The sequence below is a fragment of the Pleurodeles waltl genome, chromosome 12, assembly GCF_031143425.1.
Source record: "Pleurodeles waltl isolate 20211129_DDA chromosome 12, aPleWal1.hap1.20221129, whole genome shotgun sequence".
Classification (NCBI taxonomy): Eukaryota; Metazoa; Chordata; class Amphibia; order Caudata; family Salamandridae; genus Pleurodeles; species Pleurodeles waltl.
In genome coordinates this window covers 494,781,268-494,801,162 of record NC_090451.1, presented here as the reverse complement: position 1 = coordinate 494,801,162, position 19,895 = coordinate 494,781,268, and the positions used below count along the sequence as shown (strand labels likewise).

Genomic DNA, 19,895 nt, shown 5'->3' with positions numbered 1-19,895 from the left:
TCACTTGTTTCCTGACCTTCAGCAGGAGAACACCTACACTGCGTGTGCTGCTGTGAACTGTGCCTGGAACCCACTGTGTCCTGCGTGACCAGGGAAAGGGCCCCTGCCTTCACTTCATGGGAGTTGGAGCAACTGGTGGATGGGGTCCTACCCCAGTATGGACAGCTGTATGGGCTTCCAGACCAACAGGTGAGTATACATTGGACACGATGCATGTGGGAAGGATGCATGGGGATGTGTGTGCAAGCATCGTGTCATCGGGGGGCGGGGGGAATGTCATGTGGTGGTGTACATGGTGTGCGCCGGGCAATGTGTGTGCCAATGTTGATGGAAACGGGTATGGTGGGCCATTTGTGTGACAGGCTGGACTGTTTGTTTAATGGTGTTCTCCTGTCTGTATTGCCTCTGCAGGTCAGTGCCCATCAAAAGAAGAGATTATGGCATGCCATTGCCAAGGACATGCGGACCCTGGGGGTCTATGGCAGGCGGAGCACCCACTGTCGGAAACGTTGGGAGTACCTAAGACGCTGGCACGGAAGACCGCGGAGGCCCAGCTGGGGATGGCCTCCCAATGAGGAAGGGGTGCCTGTCGGAACCTGACCCCCCTGATGGCTCTCATACTGGCAGTGGCCTACCCTGAGCTGGATGGGCACGTGAGGGAATCACAGCAGCCACAAGGGGGTGAGTACAGTGGGTATTATTCTACAATTTGGTGGGTGGGGTGGGATCCGGGTGGTAGATGAGAGTTAGTAGGTGCCCCTAATGCCAGGCCAGACATTGCAGCATGGGTCAACTCTAGGGTGAGACAGGTAACCTAGCTTGTTAGCAGTCCATTTCAGGCAGGGCATCGTGGGTCCCAGACGGGTGCAGGTGGCAGTGTGTGGCCTTCATCTTGCCTTAGCATCTAGCCATATCACTGGCAGTGCAATGCATAGTGCTTAAGCCTGTTCCCTGTGTGTGATGGTGCTGTGTATGGCAGCAGTGATGTTTGTGCAGTCATTGCCCCAGTGTTTCCTTTGTCTCTCTCCCCCCATTTTCTTTCCTGTCCTTGTGTGCATTAGCATCATCTGGAGGAGGAGCAGGGGCACCGGCGAGGGAGGCAGATGCATCCCACAGGACCCAGGAGGCAGAGTCCACCAACGACGAGGGAACCAGTGGGATGGAGGACGAGGGGAGCACCACAGCGGAGACAGGAGGTGACAAAACAGACTCAGATACCTACTCTGATGGGAGCTCCCTGGTTATGGCGGACACCTCTGTGACCACCCCATCTGCAGGTACAGCCACCAACCCCATACCAGCACAGCCCTCCCAGTAGCCCCTCAGCAAGTTGCCCGGGACCGCTCACCCATGAGGGTGGGCATCTCCTTCACCGCAGGCACCTCAGGCCCTGCCCTAGCGCGTCTTGCTGCCCTGAGTGAGGAGGCTATTGACCTCCTCAGATCCATCTGTTGGGCAATCAAGCATTGTGAATGCAATCCAGGATACAGCAATGTAGTGCATTCCTGAAGGGCATTCACGGTGGATTGGCGGCCCAACAGAGATCAATTCAGGCTTTGGCCTCCTCTCTGATGGCAGCCATCGTCCCTGTTTCTACCAACCCCCTCCAACTACCACTTCCCAGTCCCATTCTCCTCCACCCCAACCCATCCCAGGCATACATACTGACGAGCATGCACACAAGAAAACACCCAAGAGCGCCAAAGGCCAACACAAGTACCACACTTCATCCCAGAAGCACTCACACAAACACCAGACAGTTGCAGACACAACAACATCCTCTGCCTCCACTGTCTCCCCCTCCTCCTCTTCCACCTCCCTCCCAGTCACATCAACACACATACCTGCATGCACTGCACCAACATCCACCACCAGCATTACCACACCAAGCAGCACACACACCTCACTAGCAGACACCTCCACAACATCCATGCATGTGTCCCATGTGCCCTGCCCCCCTCCTAAAGGGCACAAACGCAAGCACTCAGACACCCAACAGCTATCCACCTCACATCAGCTTACTGCCCATGCACCTGCACCCAAATCCAGCAGACATACATCTCCTACAACCACTCCCTCAAGCTCCATTCCCATCACTCCTCCCTCCTCCCCCACCACCGTCCCTAAGAAGCTTTTCCTTGCCCAACTTGACCTCTTCCCCCCCAATCCTGCACATAAGAGCAGGATCCCAACAACCCAGTGATGATGGAAAGGACACCACACCTCCAGGCAAGAAGGGGAAGGAGCCTGCACCTCCAGGCAAGAAGGGGAAGGAGCCTGCACCTCTAGCCAAGAAGGGAAAGGAGCCTGCACCTCCAGCTAAGAGAGGGAAGATGCCATCAACCCCTGCCAGGAAGGGTAAGGAATCCACGCCCCATGTCATGGAGGGGACGAAGCCCTCTACTCCAGTGGAGGCTGTCAGGGTGACACCTCCACCACCACCAGCAATCACAAGGCCCCCACCACCAGCTGAGGAAATGCAGCCATCACCACCTGTCGAGGCTGCCCAGGAGACACCACCATCTGCCACCAACGTGCAGCCATCACCACCAGCAGAGGCTGCCCAGGAGACGCCTCCATCTGCCACCAACGTGCAGCCATCGCCAACTGCAGAGGCTGCCCAGGAGACACCTCCACCTGCCACCAATGTGCAGCCATCACCAACTGCACAGGCTGCCCAGGAGACACTTCTATCTGCCACCAACATGCAGCCATCACCACCAGCGGCCGCCATGTAGGCCACCCTCTAGGGGCTGATATACGAGGGGCCTCTCCAGAACTAGTGGGCAAGTCACCCACTCCAGAGACTGTGGTCTTGCACTCCCCAGGACAGAGCAATGGGCATGGAGCCCTCTCCAGAACCAGTGGGAAAGTCACCCACTCCAGAGACTGTGGCCTTGCACTCCCCAGGATAGAGCAATGGGCACGGTGCCCCCTCCAGAACCAGTGGAAAAGTCACCCTCTCCAGAGACTGTGGCCTTGCACTCCACAGGACAGAGCAATGGGCATGAGTCCCCTCCAGAACCAGTGGGAAAGTCACCCACTCCGGAGACTGTGGCCTTGCACTTTCCCAGGACAGAGCAATGGGCATGGAGCCCCCTCCAGAAACCAATGGGAAAGTCACCACCTCCAGAGACTGTGGCCTTGCACTCCCCAGTACAGAGCTATGGGCATGGAGCCCCCTCCAGAACCAGTGGACATGTCACCCACTCCAGAGACTGTGGCCTTGCACTCCCCAGGACAGGGAAATGGGCATGGAGCCCCCTCCAGAACCAGTGGGCTAGTTCCAGACTCCAGCTGAGGTGCCCCCCACCCCCTTGAGGTGCCTGCCCACTTGCAAACTGATGACCCTGCAGAGTTCTATCCAGATGAAGTCAGGATTCGAGTTGGGCGTTGGACTGTGCCCTGTGGCCATGTGGGCCCTTTGAGCATTGGACTGGGCAGTGTTCCTTTGTGTACATGTGTACATATCTGTTTCACAGACAATTAGATTATTTATTAGCTGTTGATATTAATACATTCACCTTCGTGCATTCCTGTTGTCCTTGCATTATTTCATTGTGTATCGGGTGCAAATTGTTTTTCGTGTCCAGCTGGGCCTGCGCATGGTGTGTGTGTGTCGGGTGTGTCTTGTGTGTGTGTGTCACTCTTGTTTTCCTCCCTCCCTCCCTTGTGTGCTAGGCGGCGGTACTCAACGTCGTCGTCTTCGTCAGCGTTGGTGTTCCAGGTGGAGCATAATGTAGAAGATCATCTGGAAAACTTGCAGTTCGGATTCCATGGTGGCGTTGTTCTTCCCTGTCTCTCCGGAGATGAGATTTCTCTCTTCAGTGATGTGTTTCTGGCAGGCTTTTGATGGCGTTGGTACTGCCCCGGAAAATGTGGCAGTTTCCCGTGTCATAATCTGGTGGGTGGTACTTTGTCTTCCGCCTGGCTGTTGCCGGCTACTGCCGTGGTGAGTGTTGTTTCCGCCCTGGCGGTTGGTGTGGTACATTGGCTGTCCATGGGAGTTATCACCGCCATGGTCATAATTTCGTGGTAGTTACCACCAGCCTGTTGGCGGTATTACCGTCACTTCATCACTCACCTCCAGGGTCATAATGAGGGCCTATATGTCCTACTTAAAGAATATACAGCTCCCTGTCTTAGGGCTCCATAGTCCTTTCTTAGGGAGACTTTCATCTGTTGTTAAAGGACCTGGGGCTTTACACATGGTTTACATATCAAAGTTGAACCAGCTGTTTAAAACTGCTCTTTAGGGCTGCATTGGCAGGTTAGGAACCATTTTGTACTTTGTGATACACAGGGTGGAATCGACAATGCTGCAACCTTGTGGGGTGGCATTCTAAATTACCTCCTCTCAGTACCCTTGGTACCATACACTGGGCACCTATAAGTAAGTCAGCGTATGCCAATTGGGGATAGCCAATTCAACATACATTGTGTAATGGATTAAAACATTAGCACTGAGATCTTGTCAGCAGGCCTCAGGTTAGTAAAACCAGCAGCTAGTAGTCCAAAATGAGGGCAAATGGTGGAAGGGCACCTGCAAATAGCCTGTTTTCTCACACTTCCCAACCAAGAAATCCATCTTTGTACCCACTTACACAAACCTAGAAACTTCCACATCATCAGGTCTATCAAAAGCACTGGCATCTTGAGATAGATCTGCATTTATGTTGACACACCTGTGATATTTTTACCCCTGAATACTATTGTCTAATATCATTGTTTTAGAGGCCTTACCCCTGCTTTGATAATAAAAAGGGCAATTTTGTATGAATGTTAGATACAGCAGCATGCTATTCTGCATGGCAGGATGTAGTCATTTTAGTCTCATTTTTCATCACACTGTGTTCATTTGTTTCCAAATCCAGTGACTGACCTAAGACACTACTACTGGATATGTTGCAACTCAGTGGAGATCATGTGTTGTTAAAAGGGTAGGATTAACCATGTGAGAGTCTATGCTCACTAAGCCTGCACTCACTATCTAGAGGACTAGCCACCCAAGATTTACAAGGGGAAGACTACCCGTTGAATTATTCCTATTCTCAAACCACTTGTGACTTCTTTTGGTCATCATAATCAAAATCGAATAAGGTATTTCAGTGCTAGTCAGACTATCATTACCAACTTTTCCATCACAACAGAATGCAGTTTCCTGATTCATCTGTGCTCCATATCCAGCCAATAGAGTGTTTTGCAAAATTAATTAACTCTGTCATATGTAAGTGATCTACTCCAGGATCCATCGTGGACCCACTTAGGTTAACATGAAGTGAGTTGTGATCATCTCATCACAAATGGCACTGCTGCATTACCCCCATTTAGAAAAGCAGATGCCATGTCCCACACTGTCCAAAAAATAACTGATTCATATTGTCAATATACTACAGAGAAATGGTATGTACCTAATATAAAGATTTCAATAATTTAATCATAATAGTAACCAAAGTAGATCTTAGCTTGTACAAAGAGGCTGACACAGGAGAGTCAATACTACCTGTACTTTCTCCCTGAAAACTGTCTTCCTCTCTACCTCCAGGCAGAGCACCAGAGACTCCAGATCCAGAAAAATAAATAAGTCAAATGAATACTTAACTCCACTGTAGTGGCAAGAAAAGAAGACTTCAGAGCTGCATTTTTGGAATTTTGTAGACCACTAAATCAACATATAAAACTACTCCTGTTTTGTTTGCATTGTTATTTTTCTGTTGCTTAATGGGAATTGTATTGTTTTCTCACAGCTATGAAATTAAAACAGGTTAATGCATAAGCAAAGTATGAACCCACAGTCTTTCTCTACAATCCATATTTACAGTTACTGGTTACTTCTTACAAATCATTCTTAATATTTGACAAAGTTATTCTAAAGTGGCATGAGGAAACAACTATGACCTCACTCTAATTAGTTTTTGCATAGACGTTAGAAAAGTTAAGGCCTGTACTTTCACCATGCCATCAGGAACTGGAAGGGATCATAACTGTTAGACCAATGTATCACCTTTGATGGTAAAACAACATCATCTTTTATAAACAAGCATACCAATTTAATCTACTTTATTTGCAACAAATCATTTCACTTTTACCTTTCAATTAATTTCCATTAGTCAGTTAGCAAAGTCAGACACACAGACCATACAGTTACTTCATCATCATCATAGAATTCAATTTTAAATAAAAATCATAAAATAACAAACCCAATGCATAAGTACAAGAAAACAGTTTAAGACATTAAAGGGGTCATTATGACCCTGGCGGTCGGCGATAATGTGGAGGTAGTACTGCCAACAAGCTGGTGGTAATTACCGCCACATAAGACATTGGTGGGTTGGCTGAAGCCAACTCGCCAATGTACCACTCCAATCGCCATGGCGGTAGCAGCCACCGGGCTGGAGATATCCATCTCCAGTCTGGCGGTGCCATTGTGCCACCTGCAGGATTATGACCCCGCCTACCGCCATGGTTTTCGTGGCATTCGTAACGCCACAAAAACCATGACGGTACACCCTATCAGTGACAGGGAATTCGTTCCCTGTCACTGATAGGTGCCCCCACCTTTCCAAAGTACCCCCTACCCCACTACCTAACCAAAACCCCCACCCCACCCCAAAAACATCTACTCCCCCTTCACACACACACACACACACACTCATTCACACATACATACACTCATGCATACACCCAATCACACACACATCCGCACACACTTCAAAACATACACGCAGACACGCATCACGAATACTATACACACAAGCACTCACACTTCCATACATTCACGCACGCAGTCAACATTCAACACACACCCGCAATCACTCACACACATACATGCACACACACACACACAACACCCCCCTCCCTGTCAGAGAACTGACTTACCTGGATCCAGGGGGTTTTCCGGCAGGAGACGGGATGGGGCAGATGGCGGCGGTCTACAGGCATGGCGCTGATGGTGGTAGCAGCGCCACCTTACCGCCATCCACCAGGGTGGCCACAGCCGTATTTCCACCCTTCTTGTGGCAGAAACCCGGCTGTGGTCATAATATGGCAGACGGCTGGTAGCTGGGGTGACGGTCTTTTGGCGGCTGTCGCCACGGTGGTAGGCGGTTTTTACTGTCAATGTAATAATGAGGGCCTAAATCTCTAAAATACATATAAGATCAACAGAAATAAAGTGCACACAATTAATGCAAACAACACATCTAATCCTGAAAAGAAGAGGATAGTGTATGCCACACACTATGGGGGTCATTCTGACCCTGGCGGCCGGTGACCGCCAGGGTCACCGACCACGGGAGCACCGCCAACAGGCTGGCGGTGCTCCCGAGGGCATTCTGACCGCGGCGGTTCAGCCGCGGTCAGAAAGGGTAAACCGGCGGTCTCCCGCCGGTTTACCGCTGACCTATTGAATCCTCCATGGCGGCGGCGACACCCCCTACCGCCATCCTGTTCATGGCGGGAAACCCGCCATGAACAGGATGGCGGTAGGGGGTGCCGCGGGGCCCCTGGGGGCCCCTGCAGTGCCCATGCCAATGGCATGGGCACTGCAGGGGCCCCCGTAAGAGGGCCCCGCAAAGTATTTCAGTGTCTGCTTTGCAGACACTGAAATACGCGACGGGTGCAACTGCACCCGTCTCACCCCTGCAACTACGCCGGCTCAATTCTGAGCCGGCGTCCTCGTTGCAGGGGCATTTCTGCTGGGCCGGCAGGCGCTCTTTCGGAGAGCGCCCGCCGGCCCAGCGGAAATGTTTAAATGGCCGCCGCGGTCTTTTGACCGGGGTGCGGTCATTTCACTGCAGTGCCTTGGCGGACGGCCTCCGCCGTCCGCCAAGGTTAAAATCACCCCCTATATACCTTGTTGTAATGGTTTTGATTCTAAAAAAAATATATCCTCAGCTAAACAACTTTCCAAGAATCAGAAAACTCACAAAGTTCGCCATGTTCCGAGAAGATATGGGACTGAGGTATCCTGAAAATTCCAAATAAGCCACTGGCCTCCAAGCCTTGCTGTTAAAGTGCCTAGAATGTCATCCCTCCACAGATTTGCATGACCCAACTGCTGCTGTCCGAAAGGAACTCACCCCATAACATAAGTCAGAGCTGCCTAAAAGCTGCAAATAGGACAGCACAACTCTATACTTTTTGAATGCTAGACACTTAAAAAAAAATGGTTTAGAAAGTTAATGAAAAGCAATTCAAAATCCCTATAAAAATTTATCATGCAATAACAATTGTGCTGAGGTGCCATCACATGGACAAGCCACTGTGGTATGTCAAAAAGAGTTCTAACCCTCTGAGAAACAGAGGAGACACCACACTGTACCAGCTCCAAAGCAGAGCTAAAGTGACCTTTTCCACCAAGTCAGAGCTACATTTAAATAAAGCATAGAATTTTCCTAGTCCTAAGAAGAAAATGTAGTACCTGATGGAACTTTTAGTGTATTCTGTATGTACATTCTGGATCTGACTAAATTCACAAAACTTGAGTTTAACAAGCTTCTAGCATGCCTTAAAGATGATGGTTTGTCAAACATATTGGCCAGTCCTAACTCTTTAATAGTAAGTTGTACAAAACTATCCAGGGAATCTTCAAACCCTTCTCAAGTGTAAGACAGTCTTTTTATAATACTTCTATTCAGGCTTACCTCCATATTAGTAAATATCTTCACCAATAACATCAAAGGAACCAGCTATACGTTTACAGTCATATAGTGTAGTTGTATTTCTGAATGGATAACAGTGTGAGCTGTTAGGGTGGAGACAAAGAAACCACCTGCATATTTGGTTTTCTTCTGTCTGAAGTGGAAGAACATTGGAATATCTCCAGATTAGTAAATACCCAGCTGCAGATACACCTTGTGACTTGTAAATAGTGAGCAGGGGAAAAAGTGTAGTCCTGCCCACAGCCTGCTGGATGTTAAATGTTGCACCTGTTGACTTAAGTATCTTAAGACTGGAGTTTCTTATCTGTGACTGTAAAGCACCGGAAGAGTCAAAGGTTACACCTAGATCTGGGAAACTATTAACACTGTTCAAGAAATGGCTACCAAGAATTTGCCTTGTGATATTGCTCTTTCCTAGGCCACATGCCATAATATGGGACTTTCCAAAAATGTGTAGTTAAATACAGTTTACTCATAAAAATCACAAAAGACTCCATCAAAGTATCAAGTGCTCTTTGTGTGCGAGCCAAAAGCAATCTGTCTTCTGCATAGAGTAACACAGGGAGAGATACATTCACATTCTTTGGTACATACATTTGCTTAATAATAGGTGTAGATGTCTCCCACATACAATTGATGTTTAAACTTGCAAGCTCTGCTTGGCCAAGACTGGGTTGTATGCTCTAAAAAGTATTAGATATAGCAATGACCCTGGAGGACTCCACATAGTAGGCGGAGGAGATGAATTAGTTGGCTACTAAACAAGTATTTATTCTTAATGTCTCTTGATGATCTACATATAAAGTTCTTGAGCCCTCCTTTGCGATTTATTGTTAAACATCAAATGTATCTAATGCATTCATATGGAATCAAAAACATTAGCTACCAATATCATTGTTTTTTTAATGCAATTTCTGTAGTTATTACCTTCAATGATGCCGCCACTATTTGAAACTTGAATGAGTTCCTTCCCTGATGCACAAAAAGATTATAAATGTTAGCATTTATTGACTATCTTTATCTGCTTATTCTCAGGTGTTTTTTTTATTTTTTATTTTCAGTACTTGATTTACATTTCTGCATTGAATGATAATGACACTGAGTATGCTGACCCACTAGAGCTGATGATCATAGTGGTTGATGAAAATGACAACCCACCTGTATTCTCCCAGAAGGTTTATCATGCAGATGTTCGAGAACAAACAGAAAAAGGTGGGTATGCTGTCCTGTGTTGCATGCTAGAACACATTATCAATACAAAGGCAGAGAATAAGCACCTTGACATTTCAAAGTAAGTAATGGCTTCTGTTCTTTCCAAAACGTCCCATTCATCATTTCTGTGATGCTGTGCCTTCTGTTTAGGTTTATAGTACTTTGGTACTGAAGGACTAAGAGAATAAGTAATTATTTAAATGCATCTTTACACCATGTAGTGCTGCATAACTGTTATTCCTTAGATACATAACTAACCAAGTTCTCTGGCTCACCAAAATAACTATCAAAAACAATAACTAATAAGTTACTTTAGGGCCTGGATTACAAGTGCCCTGGTGAGAAGTGTGACATTTATTGTGCCTGTTAAAATCTGATATCCCGGGCTTTTAATTTAAATAGTATGATAATAATTGTCTCTTGAGAGCTGTGCTCTTCCAAATGGGGCACAACATGCAGATTTGTACAATTTTTACACTAAATTCTGCATGTCTAGGTATTTAACCAGCTTTTTCTTTAATATATATTGGCATGTTTAACCTGCTGACATAAATCTACTGAAAATTGTGGTGGGAATATCTTTACCTCACCTGGTAATTATAGGGTGTGGTAAAACACACACCACTTTTACTTCTGAACACTGCTCAAACAAGTATTTGTATAAAGTTGGAAATATGCACCTCACTTGCAATTAGGGCCGTATATAAAAATGATTCATGGTCTGAGTGACAAATGCTGACTGCTGTGGTGCCACCGAAGATTGGAAACATGTGTACCCGGCAGCCTGCATCTTTGTATCACAGTTATAATGCACTGTGGTTTGTATATATGGATATGCAGTAGTGTACAGATCACAACCGGATTGCCCATGACATGAGGGTGGATTTCCTATGGGTTCTGTTAAGGTATACCACAGTAAAAGCTTTTTAGTCCATTTGTCAGGTCCTTGGGGTCTAGACCTGTGACAAAAAAGTTAAAGTTCAATGTGGCACAACCTTTGGTAGCCCAAGACACACTCATCACACTTACATTTAGAACAGTATACACATTCCATATAACACTGACCATGCATATGTTTGGTTGTCCCTAATCAGGGTTTATTGTAATTCTCAGGAACATTCTAGCATCACATGTGCACTCTAAGATAGTACACAAGTAAATCCTCACAGGTTCAAATGAACAACAGGGCAACTTGACCACATAGAAGAATGCCGTCAAACCATCAGCATGGTCAAGCACAGTGATATTGTTAGCGCATCAGACCTTAATAAGTAAACTTACAAGGGGACGTGAATAGGTTGATTAACCTTTTGACTCACAATTAAGAAGTTCTTACCATAGTTCCAGTACATAATCAATAACAATTACACAATAATCAACAATCAGTAGCAAGCAATAAGATCAATTATCAATGGAGACAGTAAATGTCACGCACCATGACTTTTCAGTCATGAATAAGCACACCTTTTGCAAAAGTTTATTTCCCTCTATAAAACAATGCTAAGGTCAAGTAGATTAATCTCAATATTAAATGAAACACATATAAAAACAATACTGGTTGTCCAAAGCGGCAGAAGGAATGCAATCTAATCAAAGGGTGAACCACAACACACTCTAGAGCTACAGTGCAAATCAAAAGCAGAGTTAGCCTGTGACCAAGATGTAACATATATGGAATTCATCAAGGTAATTAATCAATCATTAGTCCCTATAATTGTCAGTCAATTGTTAGGGCCCTTAACTAACATCAGATTAGCATCAGCATGTTTGGCTTCATGCAAAACAGTTTAGAAACATGAATTTGGAAAAACATCTAACCAAGGATCTATCAAAACAGCGCAGTTGGTACCTAGAAAGAAAAAGCATAAATTGCATAACATATACCTATCCTCTGTATGGGTCAGCAAAGCGGAATCAGTCTTCGGCCTCAGGTCATCAGTCGATCAGCAAAGCGTCAGGCTCTCGTCAGAGAATATGAGCCCATTGTAGGTATAAATCTCAAATCTCTACTAAAGTCTCTTCTTCTCCTCTAAAGTCTCTCTAGATCTGTATAAGTCTTCTGGCTAAATCTGAATAATTCTCCTCTGTCGCGTTGTTATATCAAAGTCACCTAAACTATCCCCTAATTCCCTATTGGTCAGTTAATCGTATGTTCAGACTTTACTCAACAATATTTCTATACCAAATCTATGAATTCTAATATTTCACTGTTCACATTCAGCTGATTGGTTCACTTTACAATGTTTTTATCATCCGGCTTGTCAGGTAACAATATTGTTGCATTCTTCAGCACAAGTCAGTATCTTCATTGTTCTCGGCCTGGGAAAGTCAGTCTCACACACATTACACATAAAATGTTACACTATCAGGAACATCATCTCCTTGCAGTCAGTTCTCACGAAAAGCTTCTGTTAAGCACTTTTAACAAGACAATGGACATTTCACAGTTTAATTTACTCGGTCAGCATTTTTATTAACCGTTAAAAAATACAGCTTCTACATGAGGCCTGGTAAAATAGGCCAAGACACTCCTAAGCTAAGGCGTACAATTTATAAAGCTAAAGCATACTTCATAACTCTTAATATGACATATTACTGCATTAATCTAGTACATTTTCCATGGTTCATAAGTATTAATCATTAATTAGTACATTTCGTGAACACTGATGACCATTCTTTGAGGTCACATTTTCAAATGCGTGCATTATTTTTCCACGTTAATTCATTTTCTACATAAACTCATTATTCAAAATATCTAAAACACTCATTAATAATTTCGAATTAAAACATGTGTGCTAGCAATATCATAAACCCAAGCACCACTCAAATATCTCTAGAATAATCTTACTGCCGGTTGTGTGAATAACATCCCATCACTACTATCCACCTGGACTCTCATATACAGATAGAAAACACTTCATGCCAGTGGAACAACGGACCAACAAACACGCAGTGCAGAAAAACCTGAGAGTTCTCCACATACCCACCCATGCACTTCGGACTCTACAAATATCGCTCAAGATCAGACACAATTTACCTTCACAATAATCAACACAAACCATGTCCTGTCCAAACAAACAATTGAACGCACTGTTTACCAATCTTCCAGTTTCAACTAACACCAGATGCGACTGGTGGCCTTCCCAAATGTACAAAATGGCATCCAGTGTGAGAATGCCCTATGAAACCATGGAAATGGTAATTAGCAATATCAAATGCAAACAATGCAACAAATAGGATACCTAAAGAATACATTTTAAGGAGTAGCACCCATCATTTACCTAAACATGTTCATTCATGCGTTTTACACTCCTTTTTGATTTGTTTGATGTGTTTCTTGTATAGTTTGACATTCAACTGTGACAAAGAAAGCACCACCAAATCATCGTCTCCTAGAATCATCCAATCTTGATTATATACTGGAAATAGATCAACAATGTTTTAATTGCTTTACTATTGCCTTTATATATACTTAACTATTAAATAAGAACATCGACTGATTTAAAACAAAATAAAAAATAGCTGCACAACGTGAGTCAGCATCTGCCGAATAGTTTATAACTTAAAATGCTCTTTTTGGTTCCAGGCAGTGCACTGATGCGCAAAGATGCTTTAGATGGTATTACCTGGACTTTACGATCTGACATTTCATCCCGTACAATTTATGTGTTGACAGGCACTCAAATTGTCCTAGTGAGAGCAGAAGACGCCGATGATCCCGCCACAGACAATGCGAAATTATGTTATAAAATACTCGAACAGAATCCTCCTGTTCCCAATAATTTCATGTTTCATATCGAGAAGGATTCAGGCGTGATAACCTTACAGGATGCATCATTAAGGACAAGTACGTCAAAGCAGTACACCTTACTCATCGAAGCCACAGACCTGGCCGGAAGTGAAGAGGGTGAGTCTTTGTGAAGCAGGAAATGAACTGTTCATCGACTCAAGGTGCCAATTATATTAATGATATTTCTCACCACACGAGCAAATTATAGTTTCCTTTAGCACCCACGTCATGCTGGTCACTAGAAGCACAGGCAGAAAATGTGTCTAGCAGTGGCGGCCGATAATTTTAATGGGAGTGGGGTGGGAGAGGTGGTAGGTTACACATCCACACATACACCTCACTGACACCCATTCATTCACAAACGCACTCAAACACTCATTCACAACACTCACTAACAAATACACATACATTGCATACCAGACATGAAAAATAAAATAAAAAAGTACCTCAGCAGCTCCGACAGGAAAGCCTCGGAGCTCCCTAGAGGGTTGGGCCTACTGCCTTCCCTCATTGGCTAACCTTAAGTAACCTTAGACTAGACAGTGAGGGAAGGCAACAGTCCCAAGCCTCAGAGGTGCCAGGAGGGTTGGGACCCCTGCTTTCCCTCATTGGTTGGCCTAACGTCAGCCATTGACGGAAGGCAGGAGTCCCAACTTCTCACAGAGTGGGATGGGGTCAGTGAGACTGCTGACCACACCCCACTCTGTGACGAGGTGCCACTGATTGACACTTGGCCCTGGGCGCTTCAGGGCTTAAAACTGAAGCGCTCGGGTATGAAGCAATTGGTGACGTTCCCCCTCATCATCAGGGGGAGGGCCTAGCGGCACCTTTGCTAGGCTAAAGAGGTCACACCCACAGGGATGAGACTTCTTCAGCCCAACAAAGTTCAGCTCAGGCAGCCAGGAGTCTGCATATTTAGCGCATGTCCAACTCCTGGCTGCCTGACCTGAACCAGAAAGAGTATCTGTCAGGCTGACTTTTGTTCAGCCTGCCAGATACTCTGCAGGTCAGGAAAAAGGTAGGGGGGGGCATGGCCCCTCAGCCTGTACGGACGGGCCGCTGTTGGTGTCTAGTTGTTACTAGAAACTGCCCTGTGAAGAGATCGGCAGTGTATTGGAGACATGCTGATTTTCTTGATCATCTAATCAAAGAATGATGATTCAAAAACGATCTTGTAACCCATAATTGTTCACACTATGCTTTTTCCTATAAGTGAGAATTCTTGCCCAACTGAACATCTCTCTTATATTCAAGGTTTTAAGTGCAATGAAAAAAGTGTGTGGGTGGTCTCCATAAGGGGTGTGGCATATATAAGTAAGGGAGTGGTTTCAACACAAATGAAAGTTTTGTGATGCACATAGTGTGGCACCCAACCTGTATTTTCGTGCCTCTCTGAGCTTTCTGCTATTGCATCCAGACAACAACTGACACACACATAAACCAGCCAAGACTATTGGCTTTGTCAATGGTTGCTCATTGTTTAGCGTAAATAAGTAGCAACAATGATTTTGTTGTATTGAAAATGTTTCAATTTTGAAATTGTAAGACTGTGAATTAAATTGTACTCAAGCTCATGGAAGAGGTAGTGGTCTTCAGAGTGTCTCAATCACTCCTGTCATGTTCACTCTACATTCAAACTGTGCACTATACAAGAGTAACATGCTACGCAATACAAAAACACAGCATCCTGGTAATAGCTAACACTCTTAGGAATGAAAGATTAGGTAACACATGAGAAATATAAACCGGAATTAATTTGCTGACATGGATTACCCTTACGTTTTTAACTTAAATTGCTCAGAAACCGATCAGTGTTTTTGCCAGTAAAGTTAAGGACAGGAATAATAGGGCATGTGTTTGCGACCCATTTCAATGTCTGTTTCTAATTACTACTGAGTCCGAATCCCAGAGGGGCCTGGCCCAAATTAAAGCCCTCTTATATGCTCGGAGGTTCTGGCTTAGAAATCTGCCATTTATACTGGAATATAGGAGTTTGTGTAATTGTTGACACAGTTATCCTGCATGCAGTGGCATAGCAAAGGTGCCATAGGCCCTAATGTGAACAAGGAAAATGGCACCCCATCTCCCTTTACTGGGCAGTGAAAAAATCAATAACTAGGGTGCAGTGGGCCCCTCACAACCTTTGTGCCCCGTGCTACTGCACTTACTTCACTATTGCCAGCTACGACCCTGCTTTCATGTTTGGGTTTACTTTATCATTTCAAAGACTAAATAATTTTAAGAAAAAGGTTGCACATGAATATTTAACAGCTCTCTATACATTATATAAATAAAAGGCACAATTCAAAAATATTTGATTGTGAATTACTCTTGTAGTACTGCAGACTTACTCCTGAATTCCATAGCGAGCCTGGGAGTAAACCCGGAGTTTCACAGTTAAATTCCTTGGGGGCATTTGTAATTCAATCATAGTTCTAGACCAGTGGTCTCAAAACTTTTTAATGCTGCGCCCCCCCCCAGTTGAAAAATAAAAATCATTGCCCCCCCCTTCAGAATTTTTCACAAATATTTTATAAAGATGGCAATGTTTAAATATGTCTAGATATATTTAAACATTATAGTTAAGTACTGGTGCTGTTTTAAAAAGGCAATAACATGAACCTGTTCAAAACAAAACACTGTTATCTGTGAAATGCTTCTTTTGGCCAGAGCCTGGCACCCCACTGGGATCACTTGAGGCCCCCCTAGGGGGGCTCGCCCCCCAGTTTGAAGACCCCTGTTCTAGACTAAGCCAGACCAACTCGAAGCAAAATCTTTTTGAATTGGCTCTATGTCTAAAGTGAGCATTCAGGTATGTGGTACTGCAAAGTTTATACAAAGGTGATAAATTTTTTTTTAAAGTGCATCACAATTTTAAAATTAGGCAGAACACAGATATGGAACAACTAACTGCAATCTTTTGAGTGAGGCTTATTCTTCAGCTGTTATATACAAGGCACGTGGAAGACCCGCTAGGGAGCAACAGAGCATTGGACACAGAGAGGTTTTGGAGACTTATGAATCTATGCAAAATTCCAATAGAAGTGACGAGAGGTCTTTTTTGTGACACGTCCAGATGGACAGTGGGAGCTGGAAAGCCCTTTTTAGGTGACAGGTGATTTTTTTATGGTCTGGTTTGACAGTGCAGCTGTTGCCAGACAATTATGTGAGCATCACTAGAGGGGGGCTTACATTCTGCCCACATGTTGGGAGCCAGAAGTCCATGTTAGGGCAAAATTTGTGTACTCCCACAAAAAAGTGCTTGCCATCCGGCAACTGTGATTATTTTGTTTATTTATTCAGATGCCTATGCTTGACCTTTCAGGGGAACACACAAGATATTGGAATGATATTAAATATTCTTAGATAACTAGATAACTTATATTTTCTCTGGCAGCAGCACAGATGAGAAGAGGACAGTCATTATTTTACATGGATTTTTATGTCTGGCTTGTCACTGCAACCATCACTTGACCTTTTAACCTACATCAATATTATTCAACAGTTCTTTGCTTCCATACAAATACATGCCAATTTTAATTCTATTTACATGTAATGTTTCACATTACCATACAACGTTCATTTAAAGCCAGACATGTTGGCAGTAGCATTGCTTGTTTTGGTCTGTTGGAGTAATGGAGATGATTTACTGAGAGATGTAGTTCCCACTTTGGATGAGTGGCTAAAGAACCCTTGAATCTGTTTTTCTTTCTTTTGTAGATGTTTTTGTTTTCAATCTATCTTCGGCTTTGCTACCTGTTTTAAGGTGGTGCTGGTGATGTCCACTCACTCTTTCAAGAGTGCGCTATGTGCCACTGTATATAATACAGCATGTTTTCGCTGTATGCTGTGCCCAGTACAGCTACTTAGCGTTAGGTTGACTATCCTTCATGTAAGAGTGCTTCAGGCCCTGAAAGCCAGGACATTTGCAGAATTTACTGAGCTTTCCCAGGATATATGGTGAAAATCCTAGACTGTCCACACAAATCCAGGACACTGGGTCACCCTACTTGTTCTTCACTCTGAGATTCTGCCTGTATGCCTCGTTCACTTCAGCTGATCATTTGTTCAACCATATACCTACTCTGACTGTTTTCAGCTTGGACCCACCTCTCCATCTCTCTGGCCCACACTAGCTGCTCTCCACTGACCCTCTTAGGGTTCTCTCACCCCTGCCTCCCCACCTGAACATCCAACATCTCAAATTTGGCTGTAATATCCCCTGCAGTAAGAATGATGACATGAATTCACCAGATTCGGGAGAAACACATACCAGAACTGTCAATCAGCTCATAACTAAAAAGGTATGTGAATCACAAGCCACTAGCAGGAAAGGACATTTTTGGGTAGTTTACCAGTGCAAATTCTGTGAACACCCAAACACTTGGATCTCTGCTTTATTTATCTATCAAAATATATAAATATTATCATAACTATTTTATCTACTTGGCCTCCGCTTGGTGGATCACCCCCTAACGTTCCATGTACAACAGGACCTTTGTGCACATTTTGTGAAGATTTGTCAAACAGTGCCAAAGATATGGGCAAGTCAAAAAAGCTTTTTCAGTGGAAACTAGGTCCTAACTATAGTTACCTACTGACAACCACCAGTAGGTAAATTATATATGTATTTATATTATATCATTATTGAAAATTTGAGGAAAATATCAAATAAAAAAATAAAAATAGCTATTAAAAAAACACACATAAATTAGCTTCAGGTACAGCAATCCTTGAAAGTCTGAGTTTATACAATACAACTTTAAATCTAAATCTTTTCTCTTCCATATACATATCTACCCTTTCTATGTAGTCATGTGTCTATATATGTATTACTTTACTCCTACTGTAGAAAAGTGAAAACAAATAACTTTCACTCTCTTCAATGACTGTCTCTCCCTATTCCTCTCTCAATATATCCTCTACTGCCAATCTCTGACTCACCCCAAACCCCATTCTACCACTATGATCTCCAAAAAAACCTTTTCTAGACTCTTCCCTCCTCTATACCTCCTGATTCACTCCAAACCTCAGTTTGCCTCTATGATCTCTCAAACAACCCTTTTCTAAATTCTTTTTTCATGTATCCCTCCTTTGACATATCCCAAACCTCAGTGTACTACTATGATCTCCTGAATCCCTTATGACAGACTCTCTTCTCCTCCTTCTCACATTTTGCTCATCCCAAATCTCGTCTTACTACTATGATCTCCTAAATAACACTTTTTAAACTCTTCCCTCTTCTATCCCTCCATTATACTTCTGAATCCAATTAACAGATTCACATGTCCACTGGTCAAATTAACTCACATTCCCCTATACTAATCCACCACTAATCCTTTTTCTTGCCGGAGTAGTGTGCTACTCACTAAAAAGGGCTTCAATGCCTCATCAGGGGTAGTAAGTGCTATATAATACAATTACAATTACAATGATTAGAAGAGAATGATAAGTAAGATTATTGGTTAGCTATGGAGGTGGGAGGTTAACCTAATTGTGTATGTTCAGTTTTTGCCTATGGCAGTGCTTGCATTGTAAAAAATATAAGTGCTGGTGCCCAAAACTCTGCTTAGAAGCCTGCAGCAGGTGCTATTAAATGTCAGCATACCAAATACAAAGGCTACATTAGCCTGGATTCCACTTGATGCCTCTTTAATCCACTACCAGACACTCTGTGCTTATTTATTTCCCTCTTTCGGGTTCCTGCTTTCTCCGTTTTTGTGATGGTATTTCCGTCTTTTTCTTCCTCATTTTACCCTATGTTTGTTTTTCCCTCTCCTGCTTTTGGTCAATGTATGATGTGATAAATTAAGTTCCAGTCCCAAACACGAATGCTAGTTTGCCCCACTGGCAAACACTGGCTCAAATTGGGCAACAGTTTATGGAAATGTGTGAGGACTGGGTTAGGATTAACTCTAGTCACCTACATAATGATCCCCAATCATCTGCATAATGATCCTCAGATTCTCATCAAAATCCTCTGATCATCACTTTCATGACTTTTTGCAGGGTTTGTGTGATTGGTCTTCATCACTCATGACCCATTAAACAGCAATGGGCATTTCATTTTAGTTTCCACTATCTAGGTACATTAGTACATCACATCCTTCTTTTTTTGGTGTCACTTGTTTACTCTTGGCTTCCATGCGTCTTGCTGCTCACATATGTCTGTGCATGATATCCAAAATTTGTCGCACTTCCTCTGGCTTTTTCTCTCAGGGGTTCTGCTT

At 44.0% G+C, this 19,895-nt stretch overlaps 1 protein-coding gene across 1 annotated transcript in view; it reads left to right on the top strand.

The window, feature by feature from the left end:
- CDH16 (cadherin 16) overlaps positions 1 to 19,895 on the top strand; it is an 841,291-nt gene that overhangs the window by 253,713 nt on the left and 567,683 nt on the right. Inside the window, exons 8-9 of the mRNA XM_069217207.1 lie at positions 9,725 to 9,875; positions 13,552 to 13,782. Of these exons, the coding sequence (XP_069073308.1) occupies positions 9,725 to 9,875; positions 13,552 to 13,782 (382 nt within the window). The remainder of the gene's footprint in view (positions 1 to 9,724; positions 9,876 to 13,551; positions 13,783 to 19,895) is intronic.